The sequence below is a fragment of the Ptychodera flava genome, chromosome 15, assembly GCF_041260155.1.
Source record: "Ptychodera flava strain L36383 chromosome 15, AS_Pfla_20210202, whole genome shotgun sequence".
NCBI classification, from domain to species: Eukaryota; Metazoa; Hemichordata; class Enteropneusta; family Ptychoderidae; genus Ptychodera; species Ptychodera flava.
The window spans coordinates 12,249,352-12,273,422 of NC_091942.1; the positions used below are offsets into that span (position 1 = coordinate 12,249,352).

General features: G+C 40.2%; 1 protein-coding gene across 2 annotated transcripts; it reads right to left on the reverse strand.

Moving 5' to 3' along the window:
• Positions 1-1,656: 1,656 nt before the first annotated feature.
• On the reverse strand, positions 1,657-23,955 carry LOC139151172 (nucleosome-remodeling factor subunit BPTF-like). Of its 2 annotated transcripts, none has more exons than XM_070723766.1 (16): positions 22,179-23,955; positions 19,613-19,818; positions 17,080-18,599; positions 15,987-16,146; positions 13,574-15,844; positions 12,813-12,963; positions 12,570-12,693; positions 11,775-12,087; positions 10,178-10,699; positions 9,291-9,663; positions 8,159-8,372; positions 7,293-7,504; positions 6,687-6,860; positions 4,984-5,176; positions 4,611-4,695; positions 1,657-2,657 (listed from the first exon to the last, which is right to left on the reverse strand). In XM_070723766.1, exons 1-16 carry the CDS (start codon positions 23,402-23,404, stop codon positions 2,461-2,463), a joined length of 7,941 nt encoding a protein of 2,646 aa, XP_070579867.1. In that variant the 5' UTR covers positions 23,405-23,955; the 3' UTR covers positions 1,657-2,460. The 2 variants fall into 2 exon arrangements, with proteins under 2 accessions (XP_070579867.1, XP_070579866.1); XM_070723765.1 differs by having other exon boundaries at positions 8,147-8,372.
• Positions 23,956-24,071: the final 116 nt, after the last annotated feature.

A 24,071-nucleotide genomic window follows, 5' to 3' on the forward strand; every position in this document is an offset into this window, starting at 1 on the left:
CTGACAAAAATACACCTTTGCTGTACAGTAGAATCAAGCTTTCACTTTACAGCATTCCTTTTGGTCATATTTTTTCATTATAATAATACTGAAATGATGACAAAGTCAAGAATTTCTTAAATGCAACATCCTTTGCCCTTCGTTATTACTGCATGGTTACTGTTATCAAGCATACGAAAAAGATGAATTTCTTAAATTTGTCGATAATAGTATACTTGTCGTTTGTCAGTCTTGTTTTAGTTAGCAGAGTTTTTCGTTTGATTGTGGAATGGTTTCGTTTGAATCTGCTGACACAAAATAATAAAATACAGGATTGAAGGTCATTTCAAAAGTCTGTCAGTATTTTACAGAGAACAGAACAACAAGTAACAAGCAACCTAACTGCTGATACAGCTCTACTGTGTTTTGTAGAGAATAACTACTGGTGACACATGTTGATGGAGGTGGAAATCCTTGATAACTCGTTTCAGGATGGCCTTACCAAAAATATACAATAGAAGATTTCAATGATAATTTGAACATATATTAAGATCATCCCTAAGAACATGTCTACCACATATCAAAACCACAGTAGTTTACGAGAAAAAATTTTGACAAAAAATGGCAAAACTTGCCCCAAAATACAAAATTGTTGAGTTCACATAATTTTAGTACAACATGACAGGAATGACAGGAAATGACTCATAAGCTGTTTCAGTTACTGCCACCACTCAGTAATAGGTACACTGCATACAAGTAGTTTAGAGATCATAGGAGCTCTGACTCCGATGTGTAGGCTGTTTCAGTTACTGCCACCACTCCTGCTTATTCGAAGGAGTTCCCCTTTTTCTGACCTCATTTGCATATTTTGACACTGACATGTTCATTTGAACAACGTCACATCTCAACCCCAGGGTCTACCTGAAACCAAATACTAAGATGGTAGGTGTGGTGGTTTGGGAGCTTTGCGTGGGATGGATATACATCTGAACGAACATACATACATACAGACGCCACCAACTCACCATATAAGCTCTTTTTGGTATTTATATACATACCAAATATGAGCTAAAAATTGCCTTAAAAATATAAATTTTGATATTTCACCATAATTTGAACAAATCTAAATAAGATCATGTCTAGGGACCTGCATACCAAATATTAAAGCTGTTAGATCGGCCATTCCGCAGATCTTCCCCACAATAGCAAAATCAGCTTCAAAAATACAAATTTGCACGTTTCATCATAATTTGAACAAATCTGATTAAGGTCATCTCTGACGATGTGTACTCCACATATTAAACGAATCACACAAGCTGTTTTGAAGAAGCTTGGAATGTAAAAAGTTGACAGACGCATGACAACACTACACATCCACCTATAAGGAAGCTCCGCATCTCTGACAGCAGGGCTAAAAAGCACTTCCCTAACCTTTCAGTAGTGTCCTTTAAAAATTTTAATTCAAATTTGTGGATACCCCCATGGCTAGCATAGTACTGGTGGTACACGAACCTGTAGTTCCAGTGGCAATGCCACCAAAATATTTTTTTATATTTTTTTATTTATATCTATTCACAAAGACAGCCACCAAACACAGCAGGTTAAACACAAGCAATTACAGGTGACCTATCTAACAACCTCCTCTTTCGCTCATCAAAGTCACACACAATGTCAAAATCTGTTGAAATGACTGCTTTATTAATGAGTAAATACTCACAGTAAAACAAAAGACGATGAAAGTCAGTTGAAAATTCACATAGAAAAGAAGCCGCTACAGACAAGGACAATAAATACAGGAGAAGGAAAAAAAACTGAACTAGGCTTGTGGGGTTTTTTTTTAAGTGTTTGTCAAAGAGTGACTGCTCTGCATGTTTGTAAACAAGAGTCGAATACAGTCTTGTGACTTTGCGATGTGAAAACATCCCACAGGAAACTGATTGTAAAGCTAAGCTGAGTTCATGATCTTTCGTCGTTATGGTAAAACATCTTGGAGGGTGAATCATTATGTACAGATAGAAAATTAAAAAGCGCTATGAGTGGTTTACCGAAATGTAAGGATTTTTTTGCAAAGTTATGTAGATTTCCCTAACTCCGTATACGCCTCACCATCGTTACACACGTTGGTTTCTAAAAAGCACGTGACATTCACACTGAAAATATCCTATGGAATATGACTACTGTACAAGGGGTCAAAGTTCATAACAACCCTTTTTTTCATATAAATAATATCAGATCAAACCACGACACATGTCATCATTGCTTTGAAGTCTGGGTTGGGTTTTCTTTGCAAGTTTTCATCCAATTATCCAATAGTAACGTCCTTTTTATTCAATTAGAAAATAGATTTCATTATCACAATCTTTTTTTTTCTGCTGACTATCTATGTCTAAATTATTTCATTAATTTTTTAATAGAAACCTACGTTACCTAATTAAAAGATTAAAACGAATCAGTCAACGTTATTTCTCGAGTGATACACTCTCATTGGCTCATACTCTGTTTGATGGATTTAATTTTCTGAACGAAGAATTTTTCTAGAACGTCGGCACACTGAAAGAAGGGAGAATCCGATGGATTGTAGAACCGGCAATTATCGAAGATCTTGGTGACGTCGCTGATGAACTCTCCAAGTTTGGTGTACTCCTTGGCCTTGACGTTGTCTTCCAAAGTCGATAAATCTGGGGAACAGAAATGTCGCATTAATACACATCCATGGAAACTGGTACATTTGGTAATTACAATGAAGATTTGGAGAGCAGATCACAGAAATGTGCTCCTTCACAGATTGTCATTGTATCAATAGAAAAAATATACCCAGGTATGTACAGACATGCATAATCTGACTGACAAAACATGGCTTTGAAAAGCAGCTTGTCTTCTATGATGTGTGTTTTAACCCTTTCACCCCCAGTTCCCTGTATACAGGTCCAACTTTACCATAGAAACAATGGCTTTGGGACAACCATGGTGGTGAAAGGGTTAAAGGGCCAGTCCCTGCAACTTGTGATGATTTTTTTCACTAATATGTTTTTGATGTTGTAAACGATTTCTTGCTCTACTCCGCAAAATATGTTGAGATTCAAACTATTCAGCCTTTAAATGTGTAGACCAGAAAAGTTAATTCTGGTGTGGACTAGAATTGAAATGTAAACAATGACAGCCAATTCTACACATATAGACACTGCACTGACAAGCTAAATAGTTGATGTTTCAACATACTTTCGGGACAGAACAAGAACTTGCAAAAGACATAAAAAACAAGTCATCGTTGATGACACAGTCCCCACTTGTTAATGGGTACTTTGATTACAGGTCCTCAGAGAGGATAGAGTCCTCTTCATTAGGTCTGTGATAAAAATACTTTTGAATAAATTCGCTTGATACATGTCTGAGTTGTAGTTCAGGACATGAAAAAATCGTAATAAAATGGCCACACGGTGGCCATATTGGATCGTATCACAAAACAAATAAATGTGCATATGTATGACATAGGTCAATGTCCTTGTAGCAAATTTGATTAAATTGGTTGAGATATGCCTGAGTTATGGCTTGTACATGAAAAATCATAACAAAATGGCAGCACAGCAGCCATATTGGATTGTATCACAAAACAAATTAATGTGCATATGTATGACATTGGTCAATCTCCTTGTACCAACTTTGAATAAATTCGCTTGATACATGTCTGAGTTATGGTTCTGGACATGAAAAAATGTAATAAAATGGCCATACGGCGGCCATATTGGATCGTATCACAAAACAAATCAATGTGCATGTGCATGACATAGGTCAATGTCCTTGTATCAAGTTTGAATAAAATCGGTTGAGTTATGCCTGAGTTATGGCTCTGTACATGAAAAAATCGTAACAAAATGGCCGCACAGCAGCCATATTGGATCGTATCACAAAACAAATTGATGTGTATAGCTATGACATTGGTCAATGTCCTTGTACCAACTTTGAATAAAATCTGTTGAAACATGCCTGAGTAATGGCTCTGTACATGAAAAAATCGTACAAAATGGCCGCACGGCAGCCATATTGGATCGTATCACAAAAAAAATTGACGTGCATATCTATGACATTGGTCAATGTCCTTGTACCAACTTTAAATAAAATCAGTTGAAACATGCCTGAGTTATGGCTCTGTACATGAAAAAATCGTAATAAAATGGCCGCCTGGCAGCCATATTGGATCGTATCACAAAACAAATCGACGTGCATCTGTATGACATATGAAGTAATCCTTGTACCAAGTTTGAATGAAATCGCTCCAGGCATCTCTGAGATATCTGCGTGAACGGACGGACGCACGCACGCACGCACGCACGCACGCACGGATGCACGCACGCACGCACGCACGCACGGACATGACCAAACCTATAAGTCCCCCCGGACGGTGTCCGTGGGGACTAACAAAATAGTGAAAATTCATCAAAAGCTACAGCTATTGCCCTTACAGAGGACCTACCTATGCTTGATAATTTTAAATCTAACCATCATTTTCACAAAAAGTCAACGAATTTCAATATTTTTCGACAGAATTTGAAAAAGACTGTCTGAAAATATATATATGATGTGTACTGTAGATGATATTACAACACAGAGTACTTCGTCTTATATAGTCTTACCCATTGGTTCTTTGATAACTTGATAATAATCAGGTGCCTCCAGTTCATTCACTGGTTCTAGGAAAGGCCATGCCATCTTATGGCTCTGTGAAAAGAGAACCACATGAGTACATGAGTATGGTTTGAAGCTCCCTGGGTTATACTCTTTGAAAACAGGCATGTTGCCCTTTGAACCCTGACCTCTCCAGTATATGCGATGCTTTAAACTATCCAGATTACTTTACTATTGAAATATGAAAGGCAAAGTCCCTGAGGAGTGAAGTGACGTAAAAGATCTGAAAATATAAACAAACTGAGGTAGACACACCTATAAGATTGAAGTAGCAAAGGTTGGTCAATTTTACTTGACAAAGTCTCGGAAGTCAGACTTTACCTGCATCTGTCTGAGCAGACGTCTAAGCTGCTCGTAATCCCTTCCACTGAGGTCTCTGGTGACACTTTGTTGTGATCTGGCAGACTGACAATTTGGACAGATGTACTTCTCGATGGTTTCAGCTTCAGCTGGTGTAATACCCACACAGCGACCGTGAAACCAGTCTTGGCAGCGATCACATCCAATGTAGAAACTTTAGAGAAAGAAAAAACACAGTGAATATACGTTGGGCCTTATCTCCCTCTGACATTGCAGTTTTCTACCAATATATGCCTTGTATCTCACAACCTTTCTGTACACACTACAAATTTCTATAAGTTTCTTTGAAAAAGCCCTATACTGGTGCATCGAAAAAGGGAAATTTTCTCGAGGCAAAAGAGAGAATTTAGTAAATCAGTAGCTAGTAAATTTGGCTTTTGTGCAGTGTAGTGTACTCATGTACTCTTGTCAGCATAGCACATTAAACTGATTGTTCATGATTCCCCTGACAATATTTTGGCACCGTAGTTTAATACACATTCAATCACTCTACAGAAGTTACACATCTTTCAGAGAGCCAAACTCCTAGCTAGTAGCTAGTAATGTTCAATGGTGGTGTCCACAGAACGGCAGAGTTGCAGTGTTCTCCCTGAATAAGGTAACAGGGGCGTGGCGCCCTCTTGTAAATTCCGAGCGCCCCCTTGCCAGAAATGAAAAAGATTTATTTTTTTTTGAAAAATAAAACAATAAAATGTACAGGAAAAAAAGTTGACAGTGATTTACGAGCAAAATGCAAGCATGATCGTCGATCCTGCAGGCTGCAAACGTAATTCTCATCGATCTTGCAAATCTCGCGAGTTTGTGATGTCATCCGAGATCATGTGCATCAATGGCAGCCATATTTGCATGGCTCAGGCCGTAACGTATCGTTATCCACGGTCCCTATGGCATTAGGTAACCAACTTAGCTGACTAAACATGCCAAGGAGCTTGAGCCGAACCAAGGACAGCAGAGTACACTGAAGTTTTTATAGGTTAGAATTTCGCTTGTGTATTCCTTCCCAAAGCAAAACGACCTATTTTTAGGCTCGGCCGGAGGATGAGAACATGTGAGTGCTATGGTGATAATTTTGACATCGATGAATAAATGTATGTCTGTCGCTATGTTTTCGTTTTCAAAAAATGTAATCTTCATTGAAATCAGTGAACTGGAATAAAAGTTGTGGAACACTGTCTCAGATTTCTTTTCCTTTGAGTTTTTTTATACGAAAAAAATCTGAAAAAAATACTCCCCAAGTGCCACCAAATAACACCATTTTAATCTCTGTTTTTCAAAAGCTCCAATGGCAGGAGGGGGGACACCCCCTTCCTGACCTCTCCCCGCGACCGCTTATGCGGTTGCACGTGGTGCTTCACACCACGTCTTCACCCTCTTGTAAAAAATCCTGGGGAGAACGCTGGAGTTGTCAGTATACTCTGTCAAATGGGTAAAAAATATCAAAGCTGGGTGACTGATAAATGGCATTTCGTAGGAAAACAGTTCAAGATGAGAGGAAAATCACGTTAAAAGGTAAACATGAGTCTTTATTCATAATTTGCTTATCCATTACGCAGTATATGAATTAACGAATTTACTCAAGGCATAAGTGCTGTATGTTTGCCATGTCATATGAATGAGAAATTCAAATAAATTTGCTATTAAAAAGGTAGAGAACAGCGACTCACTGTGATTCGTCGTATGGTTTTCTACAAATGCAGTACAACTCCTCATCTCTTTCCTGTTGTTGTGATTTACACTCGTTGCACACATACTCGCTGAGCTTGTCTGCCTCCTCGTCGGTGATGTTCACACAGGTACCGTGGTACCAGTTGTTACACAGGTCACAGCCGATGTAGAATCTGTAAAAAGACAAACTCAAGACTTAGCGCCACAAGGTTTCTTTAGAAGCTGTTGCTTAACTTATCGATCAGTGATTTGTCATGAAGATTTTGGCAGTTTTCAGTCCATCCTTGTACTTGTGCTTTAAGCTACCTGGATGCTGAACTTGATAGCTATGTTGAGGAAATGTCAGCTCTTTCCTGGAGGTCAAAAACAATCTTTCTAACATTTGTAACTCATTTACTTGTAGTCTTGCAATAAACCACTGAAGCTATTTCGACATGAACTTGTATTCCAAGAAACCATAAATAATCCAAATACTATACTGCTATGATTTTGTGAAATGGTCACTGAAGTTCACCATCAAGGATGAGATTTTCATAAAGCAAGGGAAATCAATGGTCATCTATGTTAATTACAATCACTGGATGGTTTCATCAGAGAACACTCACTTAGTGGCGTCATACGGAGTCTTACAGATGCAGTACAACTTCTCTTCAGCTTTCTTCTTCTTCTGTTTCGGTGCACTGACCGTGTCCTCGGCATTGCCGGTGGTCACCGTTGTTGCCTTGGTAACAGGTGTTGGGGTGGTCTGCGCTGCAGCACTTCCTGTCTCACTCTTCTTCCGCTTTTTAGCGGCTTTCTGTTCCTGTTTCAACTCCTCCTGAAACGAACATGGGACAATATTGGTAAAAATGCAGTACGAAGACAGCAATAGAAATCTAGCTAAAGAGCAAGGTCAAGGTCACATCCGTCAAAATTCAATCCAGTGCCTGATCCTGGCATGGTATGCTAATGTATTCACCATGTGTGTATATGTGGGGGATGCTTCATTTTGTGGGATAGGAGTTGTGTGCATACAGTTCAACTACAAAAATGTGCATCTAATGAACAAACTCCACAATGATATTTCTATATGTGCTGGTTAATACGCACTATTGTGAGCAATGGCTTCACTCTGAACAGTGGCTGTATACTGGTTATCATTAGACAAATATGTTCAGCAAAGTCATTGTAACATGCGTCCCAAATCAACTGCACATTATTGCAGAATCTTCATGAACAATTTTTCAGCACATTCTATAGATCGTGAAACTTCCAAATTCTGACAATCACATATGCAACTTCATCAACAACGATTGTATACACATTTCTTTTCATTTTCGCCGTTGCTGTTGTATGAGAGGAATACTTCTCCATTGACAATAAAACGCCTTTTCAGGGGTACAGGTTGGGGCTCACTCAGTGAAAGCCAACTAGAGGCATCACTGAGAAGACAAAATCACTGGGTATGAGTGATACAAACCTGGACTTGTACCATGAGATTTTTCTCCAGAACTTCCCTCTTTTTCATGATATCCTTCTTCAGTACTTCCTTGTGTTTGTACAGCAGACCGCTCAGTTTATTGGCGGCGACTCTGCTCCGCTTCTCTTCTTTGTTTTCTTGCAGCTTCTTCCTCTTCAAGCTCTGTCTCTCCTCCTTTTCCACTTTGTCCAGCAGAGATTTCATCACCTGGTTGCAGATCACCATCCTGGAGGAAACAAGACGAAGCATTTATACATTTTACAGAAGCTACATGATGTTTTTCACAACACAGTAAAGAAAAGTATTACTGTCTGTCACTCATTCTTTTCATGCCAGGGCCTTACAAGCGACATTTACCTTATATGTAGGATATTGCACCAATACTCAATGAACTCGCAGCTGAAATATTCCCAAACAAGATACATTAAGCTTGGATACATCTTCCTCTCATACCTGGAAGATCTTTCCCTACAGTCCAGAATGTAATTTTTTTTCAGGATATCAAACGAGAAATGGATTATCCTTTCATAGTTTTTTACTTGACTGTGTTGTAATACAATGTATACAATATAATATTGTAATATAATTATCAAGACATACCACAGGGGTTAGGAAAATGTACAAAGACAGTAAAAAGGCAATTTTACTGAGATGGTTCAAAATTGTGCAATCTTCTCAAGAGATTACAAATTGCCACTTCTGCGTGTTGTCACAGGTTTACATGGAAGGTCACAGGGTCAATTGTGCAACGGATATGAGCTGCTGAAAAAGTGCTCTTCAGCCTATTGATTACATGATTATGATACTTGTACAGAAAACACATCAGGCATCTTAAAGACTGCTATATAACAGAAATCAAGGGAGGCCCTGCTTGTGTTTGCGGTGATTTCTCATCTGCAATGGCACAACTGATCCCCTGACCTTTCTGCAATTTACGGTTTGTGTGTTTTCTTATTCCTTTCTTTCATTTGCATTTTCAATAGACAGAGAGTTCTATGAAATTTCTTCAAAACCACGCTGTGGCATTTCATGCAGATAAATTCAGCCAAGCTTTGAAAATTCTCTCAATATTTCCTATAAGAAGACACTGATGGACAATTCACCATGTTGCTTTACTGTTAAAAGATCTTTGCTCACAGCGTACCTGTGCTGTTCAGCTTTCTCTTCTGGGGTCATTGACTTTTGCTTGATTCTCATGGTTTCAATGGCTGCTGCCTGTTTGATCTGGGCCTGCTTCTGCAGGATCTGTTGCTGGAACTGCGACTGAAGCTGCTTGTCTTTACCCTGGATGCTCTGTAACTGCTGCAGTTGCTGCTGCAACTGCTGCTGTTTGATCTGCTGTTCTTGCTGCTGCTGCTGTTGTTGTTGCTGCTGTTGCTGTTGTTGTTGTTGTTGCTGCTGGAGTTGCTGCTGTTGCAGGGCTAGCAGTTTTTGCTGCAGTGCCTGGGCTTGCGTTGTTGATACTGTAACCGTAGTTGGCTGCGTCAGTTGAGTTGTGGGCTGAGGAACTGCGGCTACTGAAAATTCACAGCGATTAAACACAGATTTGTTGTTACTGATTCAAATGAATAATATACATCACTTTACAGTCTCAGAATTAAGTAAATATGGTGGGATTCATAACTGATAATATACTCCCTACTTCGAAGAAACAGCTCATAATACATATGACTGGAAAGACTGTATCAATTACTGACTATCTGAGAAATAGTTTGGAATTTGTCATTGCAATACATAAAAATTTGCTCAACAATATGTCTGGTAACCCTCTGTATTTAACATGGGTTAAATTTTCCTGCTACAATACACAAGCTGTAAAGTTTTTTTTTTATATTTGAACTGTACTTTATTGAACTGCCTCACTGAACCACAGATCGATTAGTCAGTCAATTAGGAACAGTCGACAAGAATACTCATTTATGTGGAGAAATACTGAAGTGAAAAAAATCATGTGAATCAATGTTACACGAAATATGGTTTGCTGACATGAAAGACTGAGTATCCATGACGACAAGAACCAATACAACTTACCCAGAGTGGTAGCGGGAGTAGTAGCAGTGACAGACCCAGCGGCAGCAACAGGGGTTTGCAGTATCAACCGCTGCACTGTCGTTGTACCGCCCACAGTTGCAGAAGCGGGCGATGCGGCTCTTATCACGTGTGTCTGACCTCTGACTTGTATTTGGCTAGGGGCAATCAGCCGCTGACCCTGAACTTGACCTTGTGCAGCCTGGCCTTGACCCCGGATGAGATGCGCCTGCCCTGTTGTCGTCTGTATGATTTGGCCGGGTTGGAGTACTTGTATTTGTCCACTGGGCGTGCGGATGGCTACTGGCTGCCGGAGCACGAAAGTTCCGGTCGGGAGGGTCTGTCCAGTTTTGCCAGCTGCAAGTACTGTGGTCCCAGTGACAGTCGCAGTAACCGTAGATGTAGTCGGTGTTGCGCCAGCCGTCACTATGATGGACTTGGTTTGGTACGCTGGAAACTGTTTGGTTGTCACAACAGAAATGTTTGATGACGCTGTACTCAGTTTTGGAAGAGCTGGAGTGGTGCCTGATTCCAAGGATAAAATTGTTCATTAGACCGTGTGCAACAGTGAATGTACAAATTCATTGCAAATCTGTGACTTTATGGAATGTTTGAAAGAGAAGATTGTTTTTCCGACGTACTTGTGATTTGCTGAAACAATTATGAACTCTGTTCAAGTAGATAAATAGTGCGTGACAATGAGGCAATAAAAATTTTGTGGCTACTGTGCAACGTCTTGGAAGCTTTCAGCCAATCGGTTGGCTGAAACTCATTGTTTCCATTGAATTATTTCCAAACAGCCAATCAGCAACTCAAAAGCCCTGATTTCAGACTCCTTAAGTTGTAAATAATGACAGTCTACGAATTAGATGTAATCTTTCTAGATGCTGCACATTGCCTGGAATATTGTGCTCTTCTGTTCACATGCCTTCAAGAAATAGGGTAGCTTAGTTGGGAACTTTTTCATTTCTTCTATTTATTATGATGTGTGTGACCCATCAATAAATAGCAAAATTTGGCAAAATCATGTTTGACTTTTGAAAATAAAAAAAAAGTTGCGGGTTGTAAATACTAGTAGTTTAGATCTGATTACCAAACACATATCTTTTTTCTTTTGGCCTGAGTCACTATCAACAGGTATATGTAACTGTACTCATTACAGCTGATAACTGTACCTTTTAAATGGCATTTTTCACCACATCTACTTTTACAATATCAATAAAAATTTCTCGTTCTACTCCCCAAAGCATGCTGAGATACACAGTATTCAGATTGTCAACTCAGCCTGTGCATGTGTAGGCTGCATTGCCATTGTCGATAAGTGAATTCTGGAGTGGACTAGAATTCAACATGTAAACAGTTACAGTACAATAACGTAATGAGCCATATACATGCTGTGTTGACTAGTTGTTTCAACATGCTTTGAGGGATAGAACAAGAACTTGCAATTGATATACAAAACAAAAAATAGTGTAAAAACATAAAGTTACAGCCACTTGCCCTTCCGTAACATACTTTTCATAAATGAGTGCCAATATATTGTGCTTGTTGCAAAACTTTTCAGACACAATCAACGAAACCAAGCACACATAAAACTCACCGGTCAAAGACATCGTGACAACTTTGGCTTGCACTTGTGGGTGTACAATCTTTGTCTTTGCCGGTATAGTTCGAATTGTGGCTGTTGCAGTCCCACTGGTAGCCGTGGTGATAGCAGTGCTTGGTAGCGCTGACGTTGCCAAGGTAACCCCAATGGTAGTCACGGTCATGGTCGGTGTTGTGGTCACCTTGGTGGTGGTCAGGGTGTACTTAGCCTGGGTGAGAACGGTTGTGTACACCGGAGTGCTGGACGACACTGAAGTTGACACACTTGTACCGGTGCCCTTGGGTTGGTCTTGCTGTTGTAAACGCTTCTGTTTATCAAGACAAACGTGACGGGGGATTTATTGATAGCTTTTTCTGCATTAAATTCAAAAGCTTATGAAGGTGCACAAACTTACAGTGACTTCTAAAATTTTGTACTCGAACTTAATACAATGCACTCAGGGGCGCCAACAAAGCAAATTTCAATGAGGCATTTTTCAGTTCAATGTGGATATGGCGCAGGGCGTGCTGCCTTTCCAATCACTGTAAGATACTTATTCAGTTTTTTAACATTTAGTCTCAAATTTCAGTATTATCATTATGACAGTGATGTATGGCGGCAAGTTTTAAGACAGCTGATAAATCATCTTTGAAGGACTTCATCAGCTTATCCAATCAGCATATGTTGATCGTATGTTTTTGTCATTAAAATTTTGATTCATTATATCTATTCGGTAGAAATGGATTCTTTTTTCACTGAATGAATGGATTTTACTTCTTTACGATCATCAATCACTCAAAAAAGATTTACCTGTTGCATTGCTTGTCTTTGAAGTTTGAGCTGCATCTCAAACTGATCTTTGACTTCTTGCACTTTCTTATCAGCTTCTTGTTTGGCAATCTTCTCCTTGGCCACCTGCTGTTGCTTCTCCATTCTGAAATGGAACCAAACATGTTCATTGTTAGACCAGAAGACATTACTTTTACATTCCTTGACGTAGGGTATAATTTCATGATAAACTGACATACAGTAGATTACAATGTGATTACTCACTTTTCCCAAAACTGTCTGATTTCCCAGAGTTCCAAGTCCTCTTCTGGTGTCCAGGTTTCAATCACTTGAGGTCCTTTAGGTTTTCTCTCAACAAGGTTTTTGGGTGTTCTTGAGCTTGATCGCAAGCCCTTGCGCTGTGGTTTGTATTCTTCTGTATAGATTAGAGAGAGAGATGTGTTTAAATTTCATGATACAGGCCTAATAATGAACAGGGTTTACACATTTACATTGCCTGTACAATAGTAGATGACAATTCGTATGTAAGAGAACAGTTAAAACTTCCCTTAGGAGTACACGCCTTGAAAGCTCAAACTTTCCCAAAGGAAATTTTCGACCATTCTCTTTCAAAGTCAAAAATTAAAATCAGGGGTCATTGTGCAAATTTGGTACCAGAGAAACAAATAACCTTTAATTTATCAATATTTGATATTCAAAATGGCAATTTCAATTTCTGCCAAAATAAGCTGGTGAAAATGTTACTTATTCCATGAGCTTCTTAATGAGTCCTCACAAGTGGTAGACTAAAAAAGTATTGTATAAGTTTGAGAGACAAGATATCTGTCCTCAAGCTGCATTCTACACCTTAATGCCTTTCATCCTTAATGCCTTTAATCCTGTCAGTCCCACATATGTTTGTAGAAGTCAAACAAAATTTGGAGATGACAGAGTAACTCTCAACTTTACGAGTTTCTGTTATTTCAATATTTTCTAAAATGCTGCTGGCTTCATCATACACAAACAATTTACATGTAAAAGCTTACCATCTTTGCTTGGTCCGCCAACTGGACAAATGATTTTCCTCACCATGTACTCTGATCGGAGGTGATCGGGAGGTACGTCTCTTTTCTTGATTATCTCTGTGGTGGTGATTTCTTCATCCGTGGTGACGGTGGTGGTTCCGCCGAATGCTGGTTTGATGGCCATGTCGTCCCAGCGAAGACTGGCCCATAAGATGCGTAATAATAACCCTGCTGCTGACAGCGAACGTAACGTCTGAACCCTGTATCTCCAGGCAGTTTGGAATCTTGGCCTTGGCGCTGGATAGTGCCAATTCATGCCCGTGGTTTTCGCGTTGTAGTTGAAGGTTGGCACCTCAAAGCGACCTCCTTTCCGGCAGATTTTCCTCAACTCTTCAGGACGCAAGATAAAGATACTCTTGAGCTTACCCTTGGTTGCATATTTGCAGCATGTAGGCAGTGGTTTGGCAAGTTTCTTGGTAGCCTTACGGGAGCGAGAAAACTTGGCTAAGTAAGTTGTCTTTTTTGTGGACAGTTCCTTCGGTGCCTCCACGGGCACCATTGTTGTACTTATGGACTTCATCAGAGAGCTAAGCGTGTTGGTAGTCACACCACTAACAGCAGCAGTGTTCGTACACGTTGTTGTCACCTTGCTTGGCGTCATAGTTGTTATGCTCGTTGCGATGACTAATTTGGTTGCTGCAGTGCCCTGACCACTGATAACCACAGGTGAGGTCAACACCTTATTTGGAGAGGTCAACACCTTATTTGGAGTTGACGTTATAGTAGATGATGCCACTGAGGGAACTGTTCTCATGACTGTTTTGGTGGTTGTAAAGGTGAGTGCATTGGTAAATGGAGTGGAGCCTACAGCAGCGCATGCAGGGGAGGTAACGATAGCTTTGTTACCGAGGCCTACGTTAAGTCCGCTTATCACTGTAGGGCCGCTGCTCGTAACAGTGACTGATGAGGTAACCTTTGGAGAGTTCTGGGGAATCAGTATATTCAAATTGGGTTTTGGAATGGACAGTGAAGACGACTGGCTCGTCGTGGATGGAATACTCAAAGTAACTGCTGATCCAGAAGTCATGGAAGCGGACGCTTTGGGCAGTGTGTTTGCAACCGAAGGTGGTCTGTTGTTGGATTGGACTGTCGTCGTAGCAGCAGCTGACGCTGCGTTGCTTTCGGGAACCTGAGAAGTCAAAGTCTGAGTAGGTGTTTCTGCCGGAGACGCCGACGGCTGTGATGGCATAGCAGACGATGTGACGTTATTTGAGAGGTTGCTATGACTGGTTGTAGACGCGTCTACTGGAATGGTATTACTAGTACAACTCGGGGCAGACACACTGCATGAATTGTGAGAGTTACTCGAAGTCTTCACAGCACTAGAGTTCGTAATTGTCGACACCGAATCGTTGTGTTTGTTGTTGGCTGTCTGCCTGGGTAACTGGCCTGTCTTTTGGTCACACTGTTTGCTATTGCACAGAACTGAATAGCATCTGTAAGGTTTACTCTGCTGCCCGCACAATGGAGAATAACACCGTGTAAATGTCTTTGTTTCACCTGCAGTCTCTTTCTCTTTCTCTCCATTGACGACCACTCCTGGCATCTCCTTCTGTCCACTTTTGTCGGCAGGTGCCGGCTTTGAGACCGCTGTTGCAGTTTCTTGTTTGATTCCGCTCACCTCAGGTGCTGTCTTCCCATCCGGGGCAGTCGTCACACCTTTCACATCCTTGCCGTCGGTTTTGGCGACATCCCCACCTTCTCTCTTCATCTTCTCAATATTTATTTGCTCCTCAATCCTCTTCTTTTCGTCCAACGCCTTGGTGTAATTCAGATATTTCTTCTTCTTCTCTTCATACTCCTTCTGTTCCAGTGCGTGCTGTTTCACTCGTCTGTCGAGGAACCCGTCCAGACGAGGTCTCCTCCCTATCTTTCTGTACACAGTGTGCTCTGTTAGCCCTTTACTGACCATGATAACGCCATCGTCCATATCTTCCTGCCTGACAATGATTGTCTTCCCTTTATTTCCCGGTTCCGGAGTTTCCACTTTAGGTTCTTTCTTTTCCTTTTTGATGTCCGGAGGCTCACTTTTTTCATTTTCCTCTCCCTCTGCGGGCACTTTGTCCGGAACATCCTCTTTCTCCTCATCTAATTTCACTTTCTTTTTCACTGGCTCATCAGAAGATTCTTTTTCGCACTTGCCATCGCTTTCAATAGGCTCTTCCTTTTTCACGATCTTATCCTTGCTATCTTCCGACACCTTGCTACTGATATTTCCAAACATTTCAAACACTGTGGAGAGACCGGGAAAAAAAATTGTCATGTAATATTATTTGGAATATTTGTACAATTTATCTATGTCTCATGGAAAAGTAACAATGTTATCGATTAGTCAAACCTAGAAGTCAAACAATTCTGATTTTCCAAAACTTACCATTTTGATACTTTGGTTGATTTGCTTTCGCTATGCTTCTGTCCAGTGCTATCTTAGCAGGGCTTGGTGCTGGTAGCTGTCTTTTCCTACGAACTGAACTCAACCATCTCCAACCATCACCGCTCAAATACCGATATTCTTCACCCTTCTGTTTCCATACCTAAACGTTGACACAAGCAGGGAAAGCATGTTTTTTTTTTATTGAAGACTGTTGACTATTTGATCAAAACAGGGAAAGATGCTGATCCATACACACATTCCCTGAACAATATCAGTATTTGCTGACAATAAGGTGAACATTTTGCATGTAACATTTGAACCTTAACAAAATATACTGGTCATTATTACACATTAGAGTGTGCCCTATCAGCCAATATAATGCGCCAGCTCGCAAACATGTCGCGAATGACACAAGCATATTTTTTGGCTTACATGTTAAGACATAGGGTAGACATAGACAATTTCAACAATTCCTCAAATTGACAGAAAAATTTCCAGAAATAAATCTTTGATAAAGGGCACACTGACCAATGTGTGTAATTAGTCATGTTTTTTAAAATGTTGCAAAATCATTTTCTGAATTAAGGGTTCTTAAACTTTTATGCTTTACATACTAGTCAACTGATAATGGACATTGTTAATGCTTAGGCCTGCTCATAAGCCTACAGTGATGTGGTTAACATCAATTGCGAGAGCAATCACACAAATTCAGCCTATCAAAAGACATCACCTGTCTTGCACATGGGCTTGAAAAAGAGAATGGTTACCCTAAACAATTGTATTGCAAGTAATTTTTTTGCAATGATGGGGAGATAAGGCAGGTAGGTTGAAGACTGTTGATGCCTTGCACTTTATTTGAGGTGATTTGAATTGTGCTTAGGATAATGTATGTGCACAGAGAAGATTCAGGTGTGCCCTCTACAACATTTTGATGTGCTACTGATTCAACAGTGTTGTCTGTTACTTATATGTAAAACAATGCAACATATTATCAATACATGTATTTGTGTGGGGCTCTCTCAAGGATATCTCAAAAAATTCCTATGTTGTCAAAAAAGTGTACCAAAATCTGGTGGGTTTGGTGACTACCTACCTGATGTCTCAGTGGGAAAGTGTATCTAACCCAGTGACTTCTATCAATTTCAGTGTCATCATCTCGACCCTTCTTCTCCGCTTTCTTCTTCTCTTCTCGATCCATGACTGTCAACCGCTGCATCCTGGTGTGCCCAAGGTTTTCGTTCCACACGTGGTTGAAAATGACCGGCTTGAGAGCCGATTCCAGAATGGCTAAGGCCAGGGCAAACTCCCTCGGAGTGCTGCACATGTGTACCGCTTTGACCCAGTTGTTGCGATGCACGACCCAGTTGGAGTGGAGGAACGGAGCGGCTATGTTACTCTCCAGCTGTGTGATGCTGAGTCGAAGCGTTGAGATCGTCAACACTCTGGACCCATATACGGTTCCGCTCCACTTGAACTCACTAAGCTGGGTCAGACTGAACTTGTGCGACAGGTGTCGGCGCTTGTCTCGGTCTTCGTTATGCTGCGGTTTGTTTAGACCCAGCGTATTCGTCGTGTAGAAATTCTTATAAAGTTTGTAATTGCCTTCCATTCCTAGCTTGAAGACTTGTTGATTCTTTGCAAACAGTTCGGCATTTTTTGCATTGATAGTCAGTGTGCCATCGGCGTTCTTGGTTGTGTTGACCCTGGTGATTTCCCCCTGGGCATTGATCACGAGGATGGTATCGTTGTTACCTGACGTTGTCGTCACAGTCTTTCCACTTGCCATTGTAATTGCTGCTGTAGTTTTTGTTGATTTGGATGACGTGTACGTGATGAACGATGTCGTCTTCGGTGGAGGTGGCTTGTAATTTGGGTTTCGAGACCTCGTCATTATACCAGTGGTCGGCGGCGAACTTTTCGTCTTGTCGTCTGTTTTATTACTTTGCTCTTCATTCTTGGCATCTCCACTTTCATCAACTTTCTTGTCCTGATCCTTACTGTCAGTGTTTACGCTGGTTTTCGATTCAGCGGAGGAAGACACAGTGATTGCACTGTCCCCGGATGCAGCAGTGGTAGTGGTCTTTGTATTGACACCGGCAGATATCGCGTACGTCAGTTTGGTGCCATCTTTGTTCAGAAACACCACAGTCTTTGTTGTCGCTGTGTTCTTCACTGACGCATCCCCATCAGATTTCTTCGTTTCGCCGGCATCCTCTGCGTCTTGCATATCCAGGATCCGTTTGGTAACACCAGGTTTAAGTGACTGGACACTCACGACCTTTGTATCTGTTTCGCTTTCACCATTGCCGGCTTCCTTGTTGGGCTTTTCCTCAACTTTTTCTTCATCAGTAGTCTCATCTTTCTTGCTGGAAGTATCCACAGAACTCTTTGTCGCTTCCTGATCCACAGAGGTTTTGTCTTCTGATGACTCTTTGCCCATCTCTGTATTATCAGTGTCGGCTGTCTTGGATGATTGTTCGCTAGCTTCCAAAAATGCTGCCTTCTCCTTGGCTTCAGCTTCTTCTTTCCGTCGTTTCTCTTCTTCCTCTTTCTTCCTGGCCTCCTCTGCTTTTTTCCGCTCTTCTCTCTCAGTCCTCTCTTTCTGTATTTTTTCTACAGGAACCAAAAAAAAAGTTGTTACAATATCTTTACTACAATTTTTGCAAAGTGCTATGTTATTTTGTACAATGATATTGCCTGTTTTGCAGAACAATTGACGAGTTATAGGGATTTGCATTCAGAAAAGTCAATCAGTGTGAGTGCAAAAATACCAAATTTCCAATCCACTAGAAACTTTCAGAGTATAGAATGACAATGCTTTATTATCTATGTAACACACTGCACTGTACTGCATTAAACTTAGCATTATTATCATGCATATTCTAGGAATGCACCAATGCCTAAGGGTGCTATTACAAAATATTTATTTTTTATTTATCAAAACTATTTATAGTTTGAACCTTCACAACTTTGCAAGTATCACCAAAGCTGTGATTGTCACTACGGGAGACAGTGAGACACACACAAAATTGTTTTTACTCAGACAAGTTTGTTACTTGGTACAAAGTGAAAACTCAAAGAGACACAATGCTAGTACTGGCACATGTTGAACATCCATTTTAATACACCTAAAGATATTTTCGTTTCCTGGCGTATTCAGAGACTATCATGCAATAAAATATATTTTTCTTGATGGCGGAAATTTAGTTCAAAGAAATAAATCAGATCACAACAGATCCACAACTGTCAACAAAATAAAATCCTGTTTGTGGTTGTTCTGTAGATACAGGACGAACAGTCTGTAAATGTGAATGAACAGAACTTGATAATTTTTTAACTGAGCAACTGTGAGAGGCAATATTTATCTAATGATTACAGTTCAGGCAAGACTTGAGTTCACAATGCATGTGCTTTACATTATTCAATAGAAGGAATGTGCACGGTACTGAAGTACACTACTTACACCAAACACACTAATAGAAACATTGATTTTTGAAAGTAGTATATTGACTATCAATGAAAGTGTCTGTACAAATAGCAGGGTTGTCAAATTTTGAACCATGGGGAGCCCTCCTGTGTGTAGTGATGGACTGACTAATCATGGATTGTCAAAGTATTCTCCTCACCATTTGCAGCATCTAGAGCAGACCTGACATTTCCTCGTGCTTGATTGGTTAAATGCTCAGTTTTGTTCATGTGCTCAACTATCTCCGGCATCTGGTCGGTCAGGGCTCTACACAGGTCAGCCTCCCAATCTTTGGCATCCAAACTCTTCATTAGTTCTTCCATCTGTAGTTTGGAACTGTAATACCACACGTTGTCTTCTCCCTCGCTGTAGTAGGAAGAAAGGAAAACGAAATGAAATCAGACTTCTTGACATTCTTACAAAGGCATATTGAAGGTGCCTGGGAATGATGTATGCGCAGGCGTCTGACGGAGCAGTCAGATCAATTTGACTCCAGATCAATTTATGATAAATTTTACAAAGAACACAGAGAATGGTCCAATTCTGCTGTTAAATGTATACATACACGTTACATTGTATTTTAAGTACATAATTTCAACCTTTGTGACAAAATTCATCTGTACAAATGACTTTGACTTATACAAAATGTGATCAGCTATTGCAAAATGTGACTTTCTAACAGGAGCCACTTCCATTTGACAAAGCAATTTAACCAGTATCCTGCAAAATTCATATGTCACTATCAGATCAAATTACTTCAAACCAGTGAGGTATAACATGTTCCATACATTACATTTTAACGACAAATTTTACATCTGAAGGCTCCTGAAAACAGAGACACTATACGTGATTTTTACTGACTAAACCTGCTATAACATATCATGCAAAGCAGGTAAAAATACTTAGGTTTTTCGTTTAATACCACTTTTCACTGACTCATCTAATGTGAAAATAACACTGCCTGACAGAACAAGGGGTATGCTCTCTCAGAGGTAAAGTGGGTATCAAGAGAAATTATGCAACAAGGAGTTACCTCTGGTGGAAGGAGGGATGGGATCAGTACCAAAATAAAGGAATTAACATGTAAGATCAGCATTTTATCAACTTTCTTGACGAACAGCCCTTTGCTCAAGCAGTATATATATAACTTAAGAGATGTCAAAAATAACGGTACGTGATAGCACGTTTGATGTATATTTCAGAATTGCCGCCAACATAAGTGAACTGCCTCTGACTAACTTTCTCTGTCATTTTCTTCAAAAATATGTAAAGTTTAAATTCCTTGATTTTGCTTGTTTTAAACATACAGCCAGAGATGATGGACTAGGCTGTGCCATTTCCCTTCATGTTGTTAAAACGAGTGCAGACAAAGTCAACAACTTATACCATACATTATTATAGATGGACTATCAAGAACAATTTAGATTTTTGCATGTGCTAAATAAGCCGTATAGAACGCATGTTCCATTGACTGTTTCCAGGTGCCTCAAGTGCTAGGCATTCTACAGGGTCTCAGCACGTACACTATTGGACGGTTTAAAGGGATATATTGGACAATTGGGTCTCTTGCTCTGTACATGTAGTTGCACAGGCTATAAGAAATGCATCAAGGATAATGTTTCAGGCTTATTATAAAGCCCACGAAAAACTGCTGATATTGCACAACAAAAATCACAACTCAGCTCATGATTTGTTGCTCAAGTCATGAATGTCAGATGTATAATAATATAATTTGCTAAAAAAATACCACAAAGGATGCACTTGGATATACATGTAAATGCTACAATCAGCTTCCGCTTCACACTGGGCGATACACTGTGCTAATATCCTCATGCATTCTGTGAGGTATTTTCAAGATAACCTTAATATTATGTAACTCCGTCATTACAATGATTTTTGTAGCATGTGATGTACATTTTTATAAGGACAGAAAATGTAAGGGAAAAACTAAAAGATATTGTTCCCTTTTCTGACCAGGAATAAAACTGCTTGTAAGAAATTGTGCAATGGAATCCATTATCAATGTTATGCATACTGTTACCAAATTCTAAAATAGAAGAAAAGCTATTTGTATCCTCAGGTGGAGAATCTTGTTAACTGTACAGTCAAGATTATAAGAAGCAACACAAGATGGTCAAGCAGTTCAAATCATAACCATAATGTAAATATTGAGCTCTTTGCAGCAAATTTTGTCCATAGACCCAAGCCATCTTCTTCCAGCAATTGAAATAGAACTTCAAGAAGTACATAATACTTGACTGATCTTGTCAACTTGAGAAGATGACACTGCATGCACTATTACTGACAAGGAGACAACTAAGAAGACCTTCAATATATTTTAGGATAATGTAAGCTGTAACGCTTTGTTGACCCATTTCAAGTCATTTCATTTTAGTAAATTATCAGGATATCCAGTATAAGGGCAAGGTATCCTTTTATTAAAAATTGCCAGGCTATTTGTCTCAGTATCAGCAAAAAATCATGCTTGTTTTTTAGAGGCCATCATAATGGTCATGTCTTTTACAACTTCTTTTGAGGGACATGTTCATTGCTTACTATATTGGTTCTGACCAAGTTGACCCAAAAGTGACAGATGAATCTGGCAGGAAAAAGTTTAGACGATGGGTTAATAAATTATGTGCTGGAGAAACTGTGGTTTGTGCTACCACTCAAGTGAATTACATATAATTCATAACAAATAACAGTACAGTAATTAATCCACTTACACAATAATTCGTCTGCATAAGTACCAATATTTCTGGCCATGTCGATCATATCCGATTGGTTCATGTCTTATCAACAGACCACTTTTCTCAACTTCAGAAACACAGTCAGTGACTCCAGAAACTTGGTTTTCCCGGCACACTTCACAGTTCCAATCTTCTTCAGGTACTTCCTCCAACGGCGGATTGACACATTCCAAATGGTAGACGGCTGAGCAAGTCTCACAGCAGAGTAAATCCCCCAACTTGTGGCAGTTTCGGCAATGATCATCATATGTAATGGCACCCTCATTGATTATTTCCTCCCTCACGACATTTGCACTGAGGAACTGGTCAGTCAAAAACTGGAGCACTTTGACTTTATCACTGACACTTCCATACGGATAGTTTTCATTCTCTACCGCTGGAATAACGTGACGAAATTCAGGGTCACTTTCCACATAGCATCGTACAAGTTCGGGCCAGGTCATCCCATCCAGAAAATACAACTGTACATTGATGCTGTCTTTGATGTCATGTGGCCCGAATGTAGTACTATTAGCATCTTCCTCTCTAAGCAAAGCTTTGAGCAAAGCAATGTGTGTTTCAGCGAGCAAAGCACACTGTTCTTGGCTCTGAAGAGCGGCGCAGAAATCCTCTAACCTGAATGTAGTTAATCTCAACTGATGCCTGAAATGTCTCAGAGTTTCATATACACTGACAACAGGCAGCAGTAAGGTTCTGTCTATCAAAAGATCGTCGGACGAACATGGTAGTTCCAACGTGGGAATTTCCCTTTCCTCGTGGAAAAATGGCGGTGATCTGGTTCTATGAACTCTCGATTTCCTCCTGCTTGGTGTACTGCCAATAGTGCTGTAACTTTGAAAACTACTCTCTGAATATACACTTTCATCGTCGGAACTTGCCAAGCTGTATTCAGATTCACTGTTATTATCCAGATTCTGAAGGGTTTCATTCTCAAAACTGCCATCATTATATGCGACCTCATCTTCGCATCCGATCACCTGCGCGATCAGTTTTTTGCTCTTCTGGGCGGCCTGGCGGGTGCCAAACCGTGGTTCCCGGGGTTTACGGCTCCTTGGGGGTGTCGAGATATTACTTACCGGTGTGCTAGAGCGTGAACTCGATGCGCTGCCCGCATCACGCAGTGTTTTCTTGCGTTTTGCACCAGGACCGAATCCAAGAGGCACAATGGGATTTTTCGGCGGCCTTCCGCGTCCACGCTTCATTTTGCAATGCCAAAATTTGTGCACAAACGGCAAGGAAAGAAGTTCATCTACCGGATGCTGGAGAATCTGACCTCACTCATTCACGGGATAGCGGGATTTCGGCACTTCTATTTTTAGCCTCCATGTTGAATTTTGATGTCCGCCATTTTCAAGCGCCTATGTGATCACGTGACTTGCACGCAAACATATTGTCAAGAGTTTCTCCTTTGTTTCACTTTCTCTATACCCGATTTCTTAAGTTCGCTAACAACTTAATAAGCACACATCCTAAAATAGTTCCTGACCACTCGTGGAATGACGACATCTTACTGAAACCGACAGCGATTTTCGCTCCACGATTGTCAATAACGGGGTAGTTGATTGGCTATATGGGGAAACTGACATCACAAATCAGAGAAAGCATGTGGCTGATAAAAACGATATTTCAAGTTCAAAAAACTCCTCTTTAATCATAATCAATATAAACAAAATGAGTCTCACACAATTAAAGGAAAGACGATGCATTAAATACATAGTAACGAAGCATTTTCGTGAGTAAACAATCGTCCGACATCCAATGGAAAAAGCTGACTGAGAGGGCCCTGGACATAGCTCAGCTCTCGTGTAACAAGATAATCTCGCAGGAATGATCGCGAGACTTCATAAACTTCTGTCCCTTCCGCGGACC